The sequence below is a fragment of the Alosa alosa genome, chromosome 6 (genome assembly GCF_017589495.1).
Source record: "Alosa alosa isolate M-15738 ecotype Scorff River chromosome 6, AALO_Geno_1.1, whole genome shotgun sequence".
NCBI lineage: Eukaryota > Metazoa > Chordata > Actinopteri > Clupeiformes > Clupeidae > Alosa > Alosa alosa.
This window is the reverse complement of record NC_063194.1, coordinates 22,873,559-22,891,387: the sequence shown is the minus strand read 5'-3', so window position 1 is coordinate 22,891,387 and position 17,829 is coordinate 22,873,559. Positions and strand designations below refer to the sequence as shown.

Sequence of the window (17,829 nt, the reverse complement as noted above, 5' to 3'; positions counted from 1 at the left end):
CCATTGTCATAATTGTCGCATATGTGGGAGGGGGGGGTTTGGGGGTCCTCCCCCAGAAAAAATAATTGTTTGATGTGATTTCCTGTATTCCTGGTGCATTTTGGGGATGGCCAATACTAAATTCAATCAGATTCATAGCCTACATCCTGATTTGTTGAAATTGAGGCAACGATTCCATGCAAAGGCTTGGGCTTCAGGGCCCCCAGACCCCTTGGGCCCGTGCAGTAATCCATCCCTGCAGCTTCCTAGTTCCATGTTGTCAATTTGTGACTGTCTGTCTGACACTGATTATAGTGTTATAACGCGCTGTTACATTTAGCTCAATAAAATGATTGAAAACTCTTGTCATATTTTTTACAAACATTTTCGCTGTTTGTCTATTTTCTATTGTCTTTTTTTTTTAAATGCTGTAGTTCAACTGACCATCTTACCATCTGTGTGTGTGTGGGCACACTGGGTAAGCGTCTGTAATCACCTCACCTGGCTGCCCTTGTTCTTGAAGACTGCCGACAAATGTATGCCTTTTCGCTAACTCCTTTAAACTTTAAGCTCTACAGTTCTGGACAAGCAGATGGTCGTGAGGGCAGATAGTGCGCAGATAATCCCTTTGTAGTGGTCTCTCTGCAGGGGATGATCTATGCTTCGGTGTCGCGCACCTGTCCCCACCTAAAAACGGTCCAAATATCTCGCATCACACATTTAAACACGCAGAATATTCATTTGTGCACTCTCCAAAGGGACAATATTTATTACAGTCTATAATGAACTAACTGAGCAAATGACCTTTCAGATTTGCACACAAGAAACATATGAATAGTCTAATTAGTCTGGAGAGGTAACAGGAAATAAACCCATGTGTGAAGTTATCAAAAGAAAACAGGCCAGTGTATATTTTACATAGTCTATTAACTGCACCATGACATTGGCTGAAACCACATATCTAGTTTACAATGGATGGGAAAAAAAAAGACATATTTTCGACACACAACTGGTTCACACCAGCATATTTATTCTTTCATTTTCTCCAAAAGCGTGTAAAAAATGAAAATAAAAAAGAGGGAAACATGATCTCAGAAGAATGCGGTAAAAAGACAAGTCAAATGACACATGTTCATCATTGTTTTCTACAAGGCTGAACTTGAGAGTGATGATGGATCAAAATGAACAAAGGGGGAAGGGGGACAGATCCTCCGATCGCCTTAAGGCCACCATTTCCCACATGTCAAGTTTATGCAGTGAAATTTTACATTTCGTGTTCAACAGTAGGCCTACATCATTATTATGCAATCTTATCATTTGATTTAATTTTCACATTTGATCTGGTTGAACTTGCTCAGATAATACTCAAAGCCCTTTCGTTTGAATGCTTTTATCCAAAGCAATTCAATACATTTTTTCCCAACAGTGTAGAGACCCGCACTAACGTTCAGGTTCAGTCAGGGCCTCTGCCAGTACTGCAGTTTGTATTCAGATGAGCATTTTTAATACATTTATGTTTGTTGAAAAGATGTGATTGTTTATTGAAACAGCAGAAGCAGGAGGGATCAAAGCCAATCTGATTGTGTACAAATACGGACATGGGCCCACCACTCACAGACATATCTACAGTATGCCTACAAACAATCAGGGGCATTTTTTTGTAAAAAACAAAAAGAAACTATTTAAATGCGGACTTGGTTGCTCATGCCAGGAACTTAATGATGTAGGAGAAATTTAGTTTCATTCTAAGGCCTTGTGGATATAGGCTAATTCCTTTACTTTCTGGAGCTTGCCTTGTGTTTCTCACAGCGCATTCAGTTTCACAGTAGTCTCTTATTTCACAAAAGGCTATGTCATTACCTGTCTTAATATCTAAATGGCTCAATTAGTTTCTTAGCCCATTTTATAACATCCAAAAAAAGCAATGGCTTTCGAAAGCACTTCCTTGACTTTATAAGAAAATCAAAGAAAATGGACATCTGTTGCACTAGACTAACGCTTAGGTCCTAAGGACTCTGACGTCATTTGGCCAAAATGAGGCCGCCTGATCTGTACACGTTTATACTTACACGTTAACTCTGTAAAGCTTTTCAACACTCTTCTCACCTTCTCCCTCCACCAGGGGGAGCCGCCTCCTCACATTGGAGACCACAGACCAACTGGTCACAACCACAGACATACAAAGAAAGGAGCCCTCCTCTTATGTCCATGGTCACAATGTGCAAGTCACAAATCCTGCTCTGAAACCCATGCACTTTTCTTTTTTTTTCTTTTAAAGAACAGCATGTATAGTCACTTGCAGGATGTCGTTGGCCAGGTGCAGAGTTAACAAGCAGGCATGCAAAAGGGGACAGCGGTTTAGGGGGCGGATTCCCTGACCGTTGGACTATCTCTAGCCACCTCTCTCTGTTTCACAGCACTCTGTACATGCACACTCTCGCCCACAGCACAACACAAGGTGGCACACAAACTCACACCACTGGTGAAGGGGGACTTTATTACAGATGGGAAATAAGAATAGGAGTTGTGTCAAGCAAGGCAAAGGATTGACAAATGGGAACTTTTTTTGTTGATATTGGGATGATAAGACAATTCAGTGAGGTCACAAAGTGGCAAAAAAACAAATCAAACAAACAAACAAACAAACAAACCCACAAACAAACAGCAGGGCACGTCATAGGATGCGAGGACAGGTTTTCACAAAAAGGAACTGATGACAAGGGCAATGTTACGGAACAATCCATGCTAAACACTGGGCCGGTCCCATATATCCTCTATCTACATTAGACATCAGTGATCACAGCACGAGGACATGGTAACCTGGGCAGGAAGAGGATCAGACATCTAGAAGCAAATACACACCACTGCCACTGCAATCTTTTTTTTTTAACTGAAGAAAAGAAGAAGACTAAATGAAGTGACAACTATCCAACCACAACCTCAAAGCCCTACTGTTTCCTGAGCGGACTGCTGGAGATCTAAAGAATGCAGTACAAGGATGAAATCTCTTGTACTGAAACACCTCTTTTCAGACATTTATTTAGAGAAAGGGGGGGGGGGGGGGGGGCGGTAGAGTGGCGCAAACAGGAAAAACACTTAACGGCAGGAAGTGGCACAGTGGGGAGTGGTTTGAGGTCGAGGTGGGGCTGGGTGTCACACCGTGCAATGCCATTTCCTGCAAGAAGCATCCCTGTGAATCTCAAGTCTTTCCTGCCACACAAGCTTGGTCCCACACAAATAACACACGTACAGTACAGAACAGTACATTCGCTATGTGTAAGCTACACCAATGTACAAAAAGGTATTTTTGAGCAGATGTATCTTGTGCAAATGTCAAAACTCAAAAATAAAAAAAAAAAAAAGACATACACATCCTAAAAACCCAACATGAACACAAACCTCTACATGCTCACATAGAGCATACCAAGTAGCTCAACTCAGCAATGAAAGCAACCCAGTAAATCACCAAACCTATATGTGAAAAGGTAAGCGCAAGAAACAGTCTGACTTCAGGGCATGTTAACGTTCACGCTCATGTTAACGCTCAAAGGGACAGCCAGAGAGGGAACATGGGATGCCAAGTGTTTGGCTTTTGTTTTGCCAGGTTTTAAACCAGCGTGAGTCTGGTGACCTGGTGATGTGGTAACCTAGAGTGTGGACGGACCTACAGAGCATGATCCTCAATGATAGCAGAGATCAATACAAACATACACCACATTTTACAGTGAACGCGTACAGAAAAACAAAAAAGAAATCTCACAACAAAATGATTATCTGGACTGCAGTTTATCGGAACAGAAGACAAATAACTGAGTAAATTATGTAAAAACGTACAATCGAAACAGAGAGAAAATAAGAAACCCACATATGACTATGGAATAAATGCCAAAGGAACATTTAAGATCAACTTGCTCAAATGCCTCTCATTGGGATCTCAGTGAAAGCAATGGCACCTTCTGCTTTTGTTAATTGTAGCAAATGTTTTTCACTGAGTTCACATGCAATTCTGACAACACAGTTGTCCCCACACCTCTATACCACCAAGTTTGCCTAATCAAACCACGACTCAGCTGATGTGCTTGAGGAAATGAAAAAGAGAGACAGAAATAGGTGGGGCTTGGATATTTACAGAAGAGTGTACCCTGTTCGTTTCACAGATATTACGCTAGTACCCTGCCAGAGGAAAAACGATGTCTGCAGTGATGCAATGACAGGCATCTCCTAAGTCGAGACCTGTCACCAAATGGCTCTGCCAAAATCAATGAAAAGGTAAAAACAAAAAGCTAATTACCACAGAAAATAAAAATGATCAAAGAAAATAAAATCAATTTTCATTAAGCTTATTATTTTTTTGTTCAAATGACAGGAATCTTTCGGTAAAGTATCAATACCTGAGCCAATCCTCTGACGCCTCAGAGAGTGAGCTGTGTACCTGAGTAGGCAGCTAATCTGACGTCTCAGGCCTGAGGGGTAGGTACCACAGCGGCTTCACCGGACTAAACGACTAAACAGAACAACAGCAAGACTCGGATCACTACCACCAATATCAGCATGAACACCTCCACACAACCAGCGCATTTTGAAAAATAAAACAATTGTTTGGTCACAGTCAACTAGCCGTTCTTACAGCCAACAGAAACAAGGTTTATACAGAATACAAACCAATCAGCCAACCACCCACCCATCCAACCAACCAACCAACCAACTAACCAACCACCCAACCTACGGATAATCTTCTCACTTTTAAATCCAAATTCAAACAAATATGAATAGAGAAATTTAAAAACAAAGACGTAACGAAAACAGTACAAAAGACCCACCCGGCTTTTTCTTTTAAAACTGTAAAGGACAGAGACAGGACAGTCTTTTTGTGGGTGGGTAGGTCCACATTTTTTAAATGATTTAACTATCAGGTGAAAGATCTAATGAATTGCATCTTCTGTGAATGATAAGTACTGTATTAGTGTGTGTATGTGTGCGTGCATGTATGTGTGTGTGTGTGTGTGTGTTTGTGCGCGCGCGCATGTGCTGCATATGAGACACAGGTGGATAGCGGCATGTGTGAGTGTGTGTGTCTGCGTGTGTGTCTTGGGGGGAATGGTGTAAGGGATGTCTGACGAGCTGGTGATTTGGGTGTAGTTGTAGGGGTTGTGAAGTGGGTTGTGGGTTGGTAAGGCGAGGGTAAGGAGGTGTTAGGCCGCTTTCCTAGACGCTCTCGGCGTCCTTGGACTGCCACAGCTCCTTGTGCTGCTTGCGGCCGAAGCCCTCGTCGTAGTTGCCTTTGCTCTTAAACAGCTGCTGGAAATGGGGCTTACAGTAGAACTCTCCCGCCAGGGCTGCATACGAGCCCAAGCTGTGGACACACACACACACACACACACACACACACACACACACACACACACACACACACAGTTAGATACCACTGGGACACCAATATCAACATGACTTACTTTGTGAGAACACCAAAAGCTGGTAATGTATGCACATCTCAGCATTTCCGTCACTGTATGTGCACAAGCAATTTTACAAGTTCACATCCATATATGGTCAAAACAGCAAGAACATTTGTATGTGCTCTCCAAGACTTGTGGACACAGTGCAAACTGCACATATTTACAAAGAGTATGTTTGTTAGTGGTGTGTGTGTGTGTGTGTGTGTGTGTGTGTGTGTGTGTCTTACCTGAGTTTGGTGTTGCAGTGCTTGCAGCAGAAGCAGGTGGAGTGGAAGATCTGGTTGTTGGCCACCAGTCTCTCCATGGGGTACACCGTCTTCTCACATGACTGGCAAACCTCCTTCTGCGTCTTAAAGCTGAAGGACTGGAGCACACACATGGACAAAAGGTCAACACAAACACAGTCATAAACAAACAAACAAACAAGCAAACAAGAAAAGAAAACACACACACACACAAACACACTATTAATAAAGTGTTCTCCATTTTATTCCAAGCACACAGTAATAACCAATCTTGAGTATCCGCATTAAATAAGACTTTGAATGCAGTGCACAGGGAGAGGTCAGAGAGAGAGAGAGAGAGATAACTAGAGGAGTACCTTGGAGCGTTGGACAGGTTTGTCTTCTGAGGTGGTTTTGTTGTCCTGATGAGGGAGAGAAAAACATGACATCAACAATTTTGGTCCAGAAGTGTTCCCATGACAACCACATCTTATATACCACTAGTATACAAACACCCACCCACAATCATTCAGTTAGGAGACGTGCAAGACTGAGGCACACATCCACCCTTTCCCATCATCTACAATATCTCTCCAGCATCATGTTACAAATACGTGCACACACACACACACACACACACACACACACACACACACACACACACACACACACACACACACACACACACAAACACACTTTCTGTTAAGTGCTTTGGTCGTCTCCCACACAGTCCTATCTTTCTTCATCTCCTCTATCTTTCCTCCCTCTCCCCCTTTCCCCCCCTCTTCCTTTCCCTCCCCTCTCTCTCTCTCTCTCTCTCTCTCTCTCCGTCGCTCACGGTGGTTCCATCTGGCTCCGGACTCTCTGGAGAGGAGATCAAGTACCTTCTGTCTGAGCCCAGAAACACATAGCAGCTTTCTTCCTAACTCCCACAACACACACACGCGCACACACACACACACGCACGCACGCACGCACGCGCGCGCGCACACACACACACACACACACACACACACACACACACACACACACACACACACACACACACACACACACACACACACACTGCTGTGTCAATTACATGGTTTGGGTGGCCATCATGTTTTTGTAGAGTTTAAAGTGGTGTTTTGTGTCTTTTCAGCACTCTCGTCGGCATTAAGGCCATTATGTAACCGAGGACTCAATGTCCCCGCAAACTTAGCCAAGGCCTGGACTACGGCACATGAAGGCAAAAAAACAAGGAATGAGAGGAGGGAAAGAACAAAACAAAGAAAAAAAGAAAGAAAAGAGAGACAATGGAGAAAGTTTAGACGGAGGGTGAGAGACACAAAGGGAAGGATCATGGGAAGGTCAAGAAACAGCCAGAGGGGTCAGCAGGGCAGTGACCAGAGGTCGACACCTGAGAGAGGCGAGCGGCCTGGCCTAAGGCAAGAATGTGCTCTCAGTCTCGCGCACACACACAAACACACACACACAGGCTTAATGGGAAAGAAAATGCTGGTCTTGCAGAATTGCCATTACGTAAAACTGTCAAACCTTCCCTAAAACCTCTGACAAAACCACCCATTGCACACACACACACACACACACACACACACATACACACACATCTCTGTTAAACCGTTAAGAATAACTAAAAGCAGACAACACACACACACACACACACACACTCACTCACTCACTCACTGACGAGAAAACCAGAGAAATATATAAAACAAAAAATACAATCTGCCTTATGAATAATACATGCTGATCAGTGCGTCTGACGTGGTCCTGCAGAAGGACGTGAGGACTGCAGAGTGAGAGAGGCCCAGGCAGAGCTCCGCTCCGCTTCTGTGATGCCAGCCATCAGATTCCAGGCCCCATGATTCAATATCGCTGCACTCCACAAAGTACAGTCATTATGCCCCCCCCCCCCACCCTCCCACCACTCTCTCCAACTCACCCACCACCCACAGCAATCAGATCACTGGCAGTGAGAGAGAGAGAGGGAGAGGGAGAGTGAGAGAGAGAGAGAGAGAGAGAGAGAAAATAGAACGGGACTAAATTAGAGAAGGACAGGATGGGAGAAAGAGATAGATGGAGAGATAGAGATAGAGAGAAAAAGAAGACAGAAACAGAAGAAAAATGCAGGAGGAGAGACGATGAGGATTAGTTGTAGACGTCTGACGCTGAGCAGCGTCCACCTCTGTGTGGCAGAAATGGGTCATGAGCATACAGTCTCTCCGCAGTCAAAAAAAAACCAGAGCTCTGTGGCTCAGCCATCACCCCACCCTAACTTCAGTAATCACCTCCACCCACGTGCCACTCCACAACTACTGCGCCCTGTGGCAGGTGCAGGCGTGGCAGCGGAGATTTCATGTCCGCAGGCTTCAGCGCAAACAGGGCCCAGCCCATTCATCAGCGCTCAGGCTGAACTGTGAAAGCATGTTATGAAATCCTCTAAAGGGTTACTTATAAATGCCCTTAAAGAGCAGACACTGGAGAGAGACTAGTCTACAACAACAACGGCGTATGGGGCATATGTCTCAAATCATGTCTGTAGAATGTGTGGGTATGTGTGTGTGTGTGTGTGTGTGTGTGCATGTGGGACCATCAGCCTGTGTTCCTTCCTGCCATCCCAGTGACATTACTCAGACGAACTGACCACTGGGGACTGACCACTACCCCCTCTCCCCCCCTCCATAACTGTGTGATTTACAGTCTGTTGATCTTCACTGGTCTGTCTGCTCCTGCGGCTGGCCCAGCGCTCCGTTTCAAAGCCTCTTAGAGCAGACTCTTGTCGCTGGCCACAGCTCTCCTGGGTCTCCCTATCTACCCCCCCTCCGCCTCCGCCGCACTGATAAAAAGACCACTTCCTATGCCAGCCAGCCAATCAGGGGGACTGAACGCCGCACTGTTGGCTAAAAATACACCGGCAAAGCGATAACGAGAAGGAGAGAGAGGAAAAGAGAAGTCAAATGAGGATTTTTTAATTAATCAAGGGTTAACAGGAGTCCGGCAGAGGCACAGTGGCAACCGCTAAGTTGAACATGGAAGACTCTGCAGTCTGAAAACCAGAACAGAGCAGAGAGAGAGAGAGAGAGAGAGAGAGGGAGAGAGAGGGAAAGAGAGAGGGAGAGAGAGAGAGAGGGAGAGAGAGGGAAAGAGAGAGAGAGAGAGAGAGAGAGAGAGAGCACGTTGCACATATTCACGTTGCAGTTCATATGCCCACAATGCTGTATATTTTTGTCTTTAGTTTATTCTGTTAGTCTTGCTTGTGCTTGCTTGTGCAACATTCTGTAAACAGTCATGCCAACAAAGCAACTTTGAAAAGAAATTAAATTGTGTGAGCATAAGAGAGAGGGGGGGGGGAGAAAGAGAGAGAGAATGAAATGATGTTTTCACAAGAAGCATGCATGAATTTGCAGCCCTTAAAGGCAACTCACTGTGATATGGTATCAGCATCTGCTGCCCTTATCTTATTTAATTTACGACTTGAGATATTGCAGTGCTATTACACTGGCATTCTGCCTGCGCAGCACACACAGGCCCAGAACAATGCTTAAGAACAACAGGCCGGCTTTAGACGTGCTTACATTCCCAAACACCGTGTGGCAAGCCCCAGCTTCAACAGTGATGAAACAGGATTTACTGTAGGAGTTGCGTGAGTACCGCTAAGATGCATGCCTGCACACAAACACACACACACACTAAACAGGAAGGCTCCATCATGGCTGGTGCCATCTGTCCCTTTTCGCCTTATTTGTACATGAGACGCAGACACTCTCTCTCTCTCTCTTTCTCACTCACACATACACGCACGCACGCACACACACACTGCTGAGAACGACCATTGTGGCAGGAAGTTGTGCGATGACACATCATGTCTCCTTTATTCCCTTCTGGCGTGTCATAAGAAGGGTGGGGTTTGGGTGGGGAGGGGGGATTGGCAGGAGCTCACACCATCTTCCACACAAGCATCCCAAAACGGAGAATCCTGCGTCTGCCACTGAGGGAATAAGACAATCCCATTCCCGACGCACACAAGCGCGACTCACAACATTCAAAAAGACATGGCAGCAAAACAAACCCCAAGGGGGAAACCATTTCCCTAAAAGGCCTTGTCTTGTGGTGGAAGACATAAGCACAATTTGCCAATCATGATGCATGTCTGGTTATGTCACGTGGGGATTTAGACTTCTTTGTGGTAGGTTTGTGTGACTAGTCCACGGCAGCGATTGAGATTCATACTGAAAGTAGTAAAGGAAACAGCTGCTTCCGTCACATCGTGGACATCGTTTAGGAGCGGAGCATGCTGCACTTACTCGTCCTCAAGTCACTTTTGCTCTTTGGAGGCTATGAAACGCCAACCAGAATGTTAACCGGCTCCATGGCATTTTGAGGCGAAAACGGGACAATGTCTGACGCTGTACACAATGAAATCAACCATGCAGTCTTTTGAGCCTGGAGGAGCAACACCAGCAGAGTACAAGACCATTTGGAACCATTTGGAGGTGCAATGGACCAATCTTATGTAAAAGCTTGACCAGTATTTGTTTTGCTAAAACCTTTGCTCTGTCACACCAAAATGAGCTCAATAATCTTCGAGAGCTTAATGTTTCGCACCAGAAGACTATGCACTTTGTTCAGCAAGCTTTTGTTTAAGGAGCTTTATTTTGAGGTAGGGTGCAGTCTAACCCAAAAAGTGGGAACATCATATCCATGACCTCTCACCTCGACGTGATGGACGTCGCTCCAGTTACGAACCCTGAAATACGAGCACCCAAATGTGCCAGGCCAGGCCAATAGCCTGCTGGGCAGAGAAGTGTTGGGCGTGTGCATGTAAGGCCCAGCACTCCATCTCCAAAAAGTCACTCTCCACGCACAGATCAAGCTTTCACATTCTCTCATTATCTCTCTCTCTCTCTCTCTCTTTCTCTATCTCTCTCTCGCTCATTCTCTCTCTTTCTCTCTCACTTGCTCATTCTCTCTCTCTCTCTCTCTCTCTCTCTTTGCTGGGCTGCAGATGATCCTTTAATCTCATTAGCTGGACAAATCGCATCACCTGCTCCCTGTGGGTTTTGACTGGGCAGGACATTGGACGGGAGGTGGAGGGGTTGTTGGTGGAGCGGTCAGTGAGACCCCCTGGGGTAACTCATGCACCCAAACAGACCGGGGGGTGGTGGGAGTGAAGGTTGCATGAGGTGAGCGCTGTCTGCAGGCGGCCATGTTGGAGGGCTACTCCATGGGGACACTAGAGACGAGGCAGCAGTGGTGACAACGGTGCCCTTTGCCGTGTTCCACAGAAGCTGGGGGGAAGCCGCGAGTCAGGAGAAATGCAATGTCACGTAGCGTTACAGTAGCATTACAATAGCACTCAAAGGCCTGTCTTTGCGGCCAGATATAGAACACAGAAAAAAAACAAACAAACAAACACGCACACACACACACACACAGTGTATGCAGGACCGCAGGCTGGTGTGTGTCAGCAGTCATTAATTTCAGCCAGCCAGTTTTGTCTGGGTCCCCTGAGTAACAATTAGAACACAAAGGCTGCTCTCCTCTGAACACCATAATGATCTCGCTCACGATTAACTGGGACCAGCGGAGCTCCGATCACCCGTCACCAGACATGCCTCCCCTCCAGTGTGGCCTTCGCCATGGCCCATCTCCTGACTACTCCCAATACCTCAATTCTTGTCCAGGGATCCATCCAGCAAAGCTAAACATCGGCCAATGACACCAAGATAGATCTTAATGATTGCAATTCACCACTGCAGGTTTCAGCACAATTCCAATCTGAAGCATGAGAGAAGAACTTCGGCTCGGGGGGGATCAAGTGAGAGCTTGTCTGCTTTAATCAATGGATCACTCACTCAACCCTCCAAACACACTTGCTCTCTCTGACAAGGAGGGAGGACGTGACAGACACAGCCCTGCAGGAGGTGATGGTGGTGTGGGCGAAACTGTGCTGGTGTTTTTTGTATCTTTGAGAGACCCGTGCTTTACACGAGAACAAGAGCCAAGGAGTATGAAAAGAGGAGGGAACATGTATGTTTAGAGTGCATTAAAGGGGGAAGTGGTGAATGTCTCGGGGCCGTCTTGTCACGCACCACAAAACCATCTGTTTTAAATTAAACACTTGGGATTGTTTGGTTTCTGCTTACCAGCACCACAACCCAGTGATTACACTTCTCCTGAAGCCCCCTTTTAGGCTTTAGCCTGGTGTGGGATGGTGCTAGCCACTGAAGGTTGCTCACCTGGTTTTTGCAGACCTTCCACATCTATGAAGTCAGCATTTATGATGGCACTGGAGACAATCTGCAGACAGGCAGGCGAGGTCACTTACGGGGGCCTCAAATCACCATACTGGACACGAGTATCCCTAACAGTTTTTGACCCCAGAGAGGACGGGGCAAAATACAGGGAGGTCACTGCTTAGTGAGCCAGCAAGCCTGGAGTAACTTAACTGTAGGGTACTCAAAGTTGAAGAATGTATGTGTATATGTCACTGAGAGAGAGGGAGAGGGAGAGGGAGAGAGAGAGAGAGAGAGAGAGAGAGAGAGAGAGATCTGAGCACTCTAAACAGGTCACCTATACAGAGTGCACAAACCACACAAAGAGGACATTTCAAGAGGCTTGCTTGTGTGTGCTTGTGTGTGTGTGTGTGTGTGTGTGCCTGTGTGCGTGCAAACACACGGCTACGGTCTTGTGCTAGAGAAACACCTGACACTGAATGTTCAGGGCCCACCGATAGAGAGCAACAGTGAGAGAGAGAGCGGGTGAATGACTGTACTGTAACATAAGGAACTACTATAGTACAGTCAGCTGATGTTCACTTTTTGTTTCTCTCACACTTGGGGAGCGACAGCCATTTCCTGTCAGCGGAAAAGCTGTGTGTGCAAGCAAGTTGTAGCGTGCACCGCCCCAAGACGCTTGCACATGCAAAACTCACAAAGGCCAGGTCAGGGTTCAAGAAGTTTCCGTGCTGTGATGCGCAGCAGCAGACCTGGATCCACAGCAGAGCACACAGCCAGTGGTTCTCACACCTAGGATGGATCTCACACACACACACACACACCTAGGCTAAATCTCTCTCTCTTTCGCTCACTCTCTCTCTCACACACACACACACACACACACATTCCTAGTTTCTAGCCAGGATTTGCTCCTATGGCTTCTATGGCTGGGGAGGAGAGCTCCAAAAACAGGTCATAGTTTTTCACAGGAAGCTGCAAAACCAGAGCGCAGTTTAGAGTCTGCAGTGATTCAGAACGAGAGCACCTTGCAAATGCATGCAAGCAAAGACCAGATCTTAGATGATATATACTGGAAGAAAGAAAGACCCTCCGCCCCACAAGATGTGGGGCAAAACATGATATGCGAGATAAATGGGCAAAAGATGTTTTTGTTTGACTGCGTGCCACGTTTGAGACGTGTGTGAACTCACACGGCCGGCGGGCAAAACATTCCGATCGGAAGAGTGTCGTGGGGACAAGAGGCAAGTGCAGGTGTCAAAGACAAGCCGGGACTCGGGGGAAGAAATGTGCAAAAGCGCAGCACGTTGGTGGCACAGAGGCAGATCAATGGTTCCTGTTATCGTGCGTCTGCAGGGATGTTAGTGGCAGCCACAGAGAAGAGAAGTAGTTCACTATGTTCTTCTCTCAAATAGCAAGACAAGTCCTGTCATGTCTACATTCACTCACTACAACTCTATGGCTTGTGTCTCCATCTACCTCAGTCCTGTTTACCCAAGTCCTGTTTACGATGATCTATTGATATTCTTGATTAAATGCATTAGTAAGCATTACTCAGAGAGATATCTAACGCAAAAATAGAATGGAACATTTCATTTCTCTGATGGAGACACCCTGGACATATTATTAACTGGTACCTACTCCCCCCCACCCACACACACACACACACAGAATTGAGGCCTCGTACTGTGTGAACAATTAAGACAGATATAGCAGGCTGGGAGACACAGTAACAGTCATCAATAGAAACAGTTTACAAGTTTTGCTTCCAACTTGCGTCTTGCACTTTGCTCAGGGACAGATTTTTAGAAACACATGCATCAAGGGGATAAGGACTAGAAATGGGTTGCAACTTAAATCCTCTAATACACAATGAATGCAATAAAGTCTCATCCCTGGGAACAAATACCAATGTTATTGGATTAGACCTGGCATCTTTGTTAATGGATGGGCATGCTTTATTTTCCCCTGTATCTGCAACGTCCAAGACACAATCTTGTAAGCAGTCAACTGGACTCTCTCTCTCTCTCTCTCACACACACGCACACACACACACACACACACACACATGCGTGCACACAAAGAACAATCCCTGTTATTTACAAAAATCAGTGTACTAAATGACAATGTAACCTGTCTACTGAAGAGTTTGTTTATGTTATGTTTTCACTAATAATTAGAATTAAAAATCAAATTAAAAACTAACTGAAGTATTGGTTGGTTGTTTATTTATTACGTAATAACATAAGGTTTAGATAATAATTAACATGCTCAATTTCTGGATTATAGTTTATGAACCCAGTGCTTTGTAGACACAGCAAATTACACTGACCTTTTACACTCTTGTGTGAAGCCAGGTTTAGGCTAATTTAACCTGATTCCTCTGTTTTTAGATACTAATGACAAGCATTACATGTAAACATAGATTCGTCAGAGGAGATGCAGGACATCTGTGTTCTTCCACTCTCCATTGGTCTGTGTTCCCGCCAGTGTATGTACTTCCACTACTCGTTCAAGTAAATATGCTTGAGTGTATTTAGCCAGTAATTGTGTCCCTGTTTGTTCAGACGCCATTAACAGATGGCCGTGCATCCACGCTCAACAAAGCCTGTATTGTGTCTATAATAACGACCAGCGCTCAGTGGAGAAGAGCATCTGCAGAAAGAAGGTCCCGCTTTTGTCAACATTACTAAAATCAGGTGTAATTTGGCTCAATGCCTGCTTGACAGCAGGCCCTGGGGATGCGGACGTGTGGTAAGAGTTCCGTGACATTAAATAACCAGAGGTTATGGGGAACAAACTGTCTGACAAAGAGGCGAGTTTGACATGTTGGCCTATACTGTGTGTGTGCAGTGTGCGTTTGCGTTAGGTTTCCATTGGATAGGAATTAGATGGAGACATCACGCAGAGGGAATCCTGTCATTCCACAAAATTGGCACTGAGCGGAAAATGACCATATGCCGCACGCGAAGGCAGTGATTAGTGGAATGTGATGACAAGGAACGTCGAGAGAACTGGTTTAGCCAGACACCCAGAAGTGTCGTCGCGGCTGATAACAGTGACCTGGAGAACACAGCTGTGTACTTAAATGGATTTACATTCGGCTACGGTTTGAAAGCAGGTTGGACCCCGAGAGAGAGCAAGAATCGGACCACGTTGTCTGCTTTGTGAAGAGACGTAAAACAAACGCTTACCAAAGTATTGTGCAGACTGCTAACTTACTTGAGAGCGTGAGGATGACAAAAATGCTATTAATTTATGATAAACACACTTGCGTAAAAGAAACGGAAGAGACCTTAGGATGTGCGTCTTCTGCAACGTTAACGCACAACTAGGCAAGCTAGCCAAGTTGATGTGTGCGCAGCCATATGGAACTGCAACAATTCAATAACGTTACAACTAAAAAAAATCAAGTGATTGATTAGGCAGCATGTCTTCTAGGCTACTAAAGACTACTTCATGACAGAATAAAGCCTAAATACTGAGCCAGCAAGCGACAGTTAAAGATCCTTGATTATTAAGCTCCGCTTCAACCGTCTCCAGTTGTCTAAAACAGGGTCTTACTGTTAGCTCCTGTTAGCTGTAGACAGGGGACTGCCATCAAAGCTCATTTTACATCTATGCAGCACCAAGTCTCTAATTTAAGTTAATTACACATGTTTTATGCAGTAATAATACATGCATGTGTTCCTTATCATAAAAGATACCCTTAAATCGCACGACGTTGACACCAAGACAGACAAAATTCCTAGTTTTATGCTACTGCACACACATAGCTAGCTATTGTTTTCAAATGCTTTTTATACGTCATGATACCAAATGTTTAAAATATGAGCTCCCAGCAACCTTCATTCATCACATACATAAACACAATCCAGGATGAGTTGATAACGTCTACCACCTATGAACCTAAGTTACCCCAAACGATCAAATTTTAAACGTTTGATTAATAAGAACACCACATTGTATAAATTACACAGTGAACTGGACCCCCCTCCTCAGATGGGGTGCTAGCAACAACGCTAACGTTAGCGAATGGACATCACCTCATTACAAAAAGAATAGATGAGGGAGGGGGGTGAGTTCACAGGGTTCGTTTTGCCGCTGTTCCATCGCTATGGCAAGACGAGAAATGGGCGAAGGACACTTACCATCTGGGTATCCTTGTAAGCGCAGTGAAGAGAAGGAAGATATGGTCTCCAAATACGTTCGATGTGCTGTGGTCGATGATTTTACCATTCGGTCCCCAGCCTCAAGCTAGTGTGTGGTATGTTTTCTGCATTCACTGAATAGCCAACCTCAGACCCGGCTTGCCTTGCTGTCTGCCTGCCTCCTGTCGTTTCCCCCTCCTCGCGCTTTTCTAGAGTCGATTTTTTTCACGCTATTTTTTTTTTATTCGGAAGGACGTCAGATGCTATTGGCTCCAGTCTCTCACCCCCTCCCCTTCACCGCGTTTTCTCCTCCCTTACCGGCTCGCCCTGAAATTGGCCTTTTTATCCATTGGCAAGAGCGATGATTTCAACCATTTCATGGTTAAAATATTATTAGTATATATTTTGTTGCATACTTAGGCGTTAAACATAGGCCTATGTAATGCCTAATTATTCATTATAATTGATTAATTAGTTTATATCTGTTTATGTTAATGTATATTTATATTCATGTGCCTACATGCTTAAATTTACATTCAGATGAGGTGGCTAGAAATATTTTTAATTGATGTTTTGGCAACAACATTTCTCATTTTCTCATGTGGCTATAACTCTAAATAAAAGTATATTCTACATTGTAATACATATTTGTAGCCTACATGAAAAGCATGAGATGTAATAAATATGTAGTGTGTGGCAACCAACAACTCCAGTAAACCCATTTTCTGAGATGTGGTTTGTTTTTCCTACATTCAACAATATGTCCGAAGCAGACTAAACTATGACAGTAAAAAATGTCTATTAAAAGGCACATGTGGCTATAAAAAGCCCTCCAAAAGCTTAATTCACATGACTCACATGAAGGTTGACTAAGACCCCTGATCCGGTTACATGTTTCTCACCAACACAAAACTGCTTGTGTCGTCAGCACAGCAGTCCCTATCCTAAGAGTATGACGTCTGCGGCTCATGTCATCAGTGCAAATCCCCCGTTCTTGTGCCCCACATCTGGCAGACAGTCTGCTAAGTCCCCTCGTGCCCTTGAGCAGCAGCACAGCAGTCGTGTGGAGAGGAGAGGAGCCTCGGCCTGGGTTGAAGGATGGGCCACTGTGGTTCCAGTATGAACATGTTTGTAGCATGCTGGATTGATCTGTTTTATCCAGATCTTAGATTAAAAAAACAAAACATTGTGTTGTATTCAGTTAGGGGCAGCCTGTAATGGTTATAGCACCATGATCATCTACTTCACTCAATACACACACTGTACTGGACAGTATCTCTATTACCACTAATTCCCAACCAGCCTCTATGATTTACATGGCCATTTGCCTTCTGCAAAGCAGCATATTTAAAACAACAAATACAGTATGGTAATATGCTATGACTGCACACACACACACACACATATATATATATATATATATATATTAATGCTATATATATAGCTATATATATATAGCATGAGTCCATTGCCGTAAATGCACAACTGCCTGGAAATTGTCCACTCATCACATGTGAGTGCAAGCAGTAAGTCGGTAAGAGAGCACAAGAGTAATAGAAAGCAGTAGTAAAAAAGGGGCCAGAAAGAGAGAAGTCAGAATCAGGAAATGGAGGAAGGGAGAGAGAGCCTCTGGTAGAAGGGGGAGGAGGTGAAAGGACCCCATCTCTCTTCATTAGCTCTTCATCTCTCCTTGCAGGTTCTCTCTGTACTTGAGTCAGGAGTGTGTGTGTGTGTGCGCACGTGTGTGTAGTGGGTGACCCAGAGTCCAGTCATTAGAAAC

At 44.9% G+C, this 17,829-nt stretch overlaps 1 protein-coding gene across 1 annotated transcript; it reads right to left on the bottom strand.

Annotated features, from left to right (window-relative positions):
• Positions 1 to 974: 974 nt before the first annotated feature.
• limd2 (LIM domain containing 2) lies at positions 975 to 16,246 on the bottom strand. The gene is made up of 4 exons (XM_048246534.1): positions 16,050 to 16,246; positions 6,037 to 6,081; positions 5,663 to 5,799; positions 975 to 5,332 (listed from the first exon to the last, which is right to left on the bottom strand). Exons 1-4 carry the CDS (start codon positions 16,050 to 16,052, stop codon positions 5,185 to 5,187), a joined length of 333 nt encoding a protein of 110 aa, XP_048102491.1. The 5' UTR covers positions 16,053 to 16,246; the 3' UTR covers positions 975 to 5,184.
• Positions 16,247 to 17,829: the final 1,583 nt, after the last annotated feature.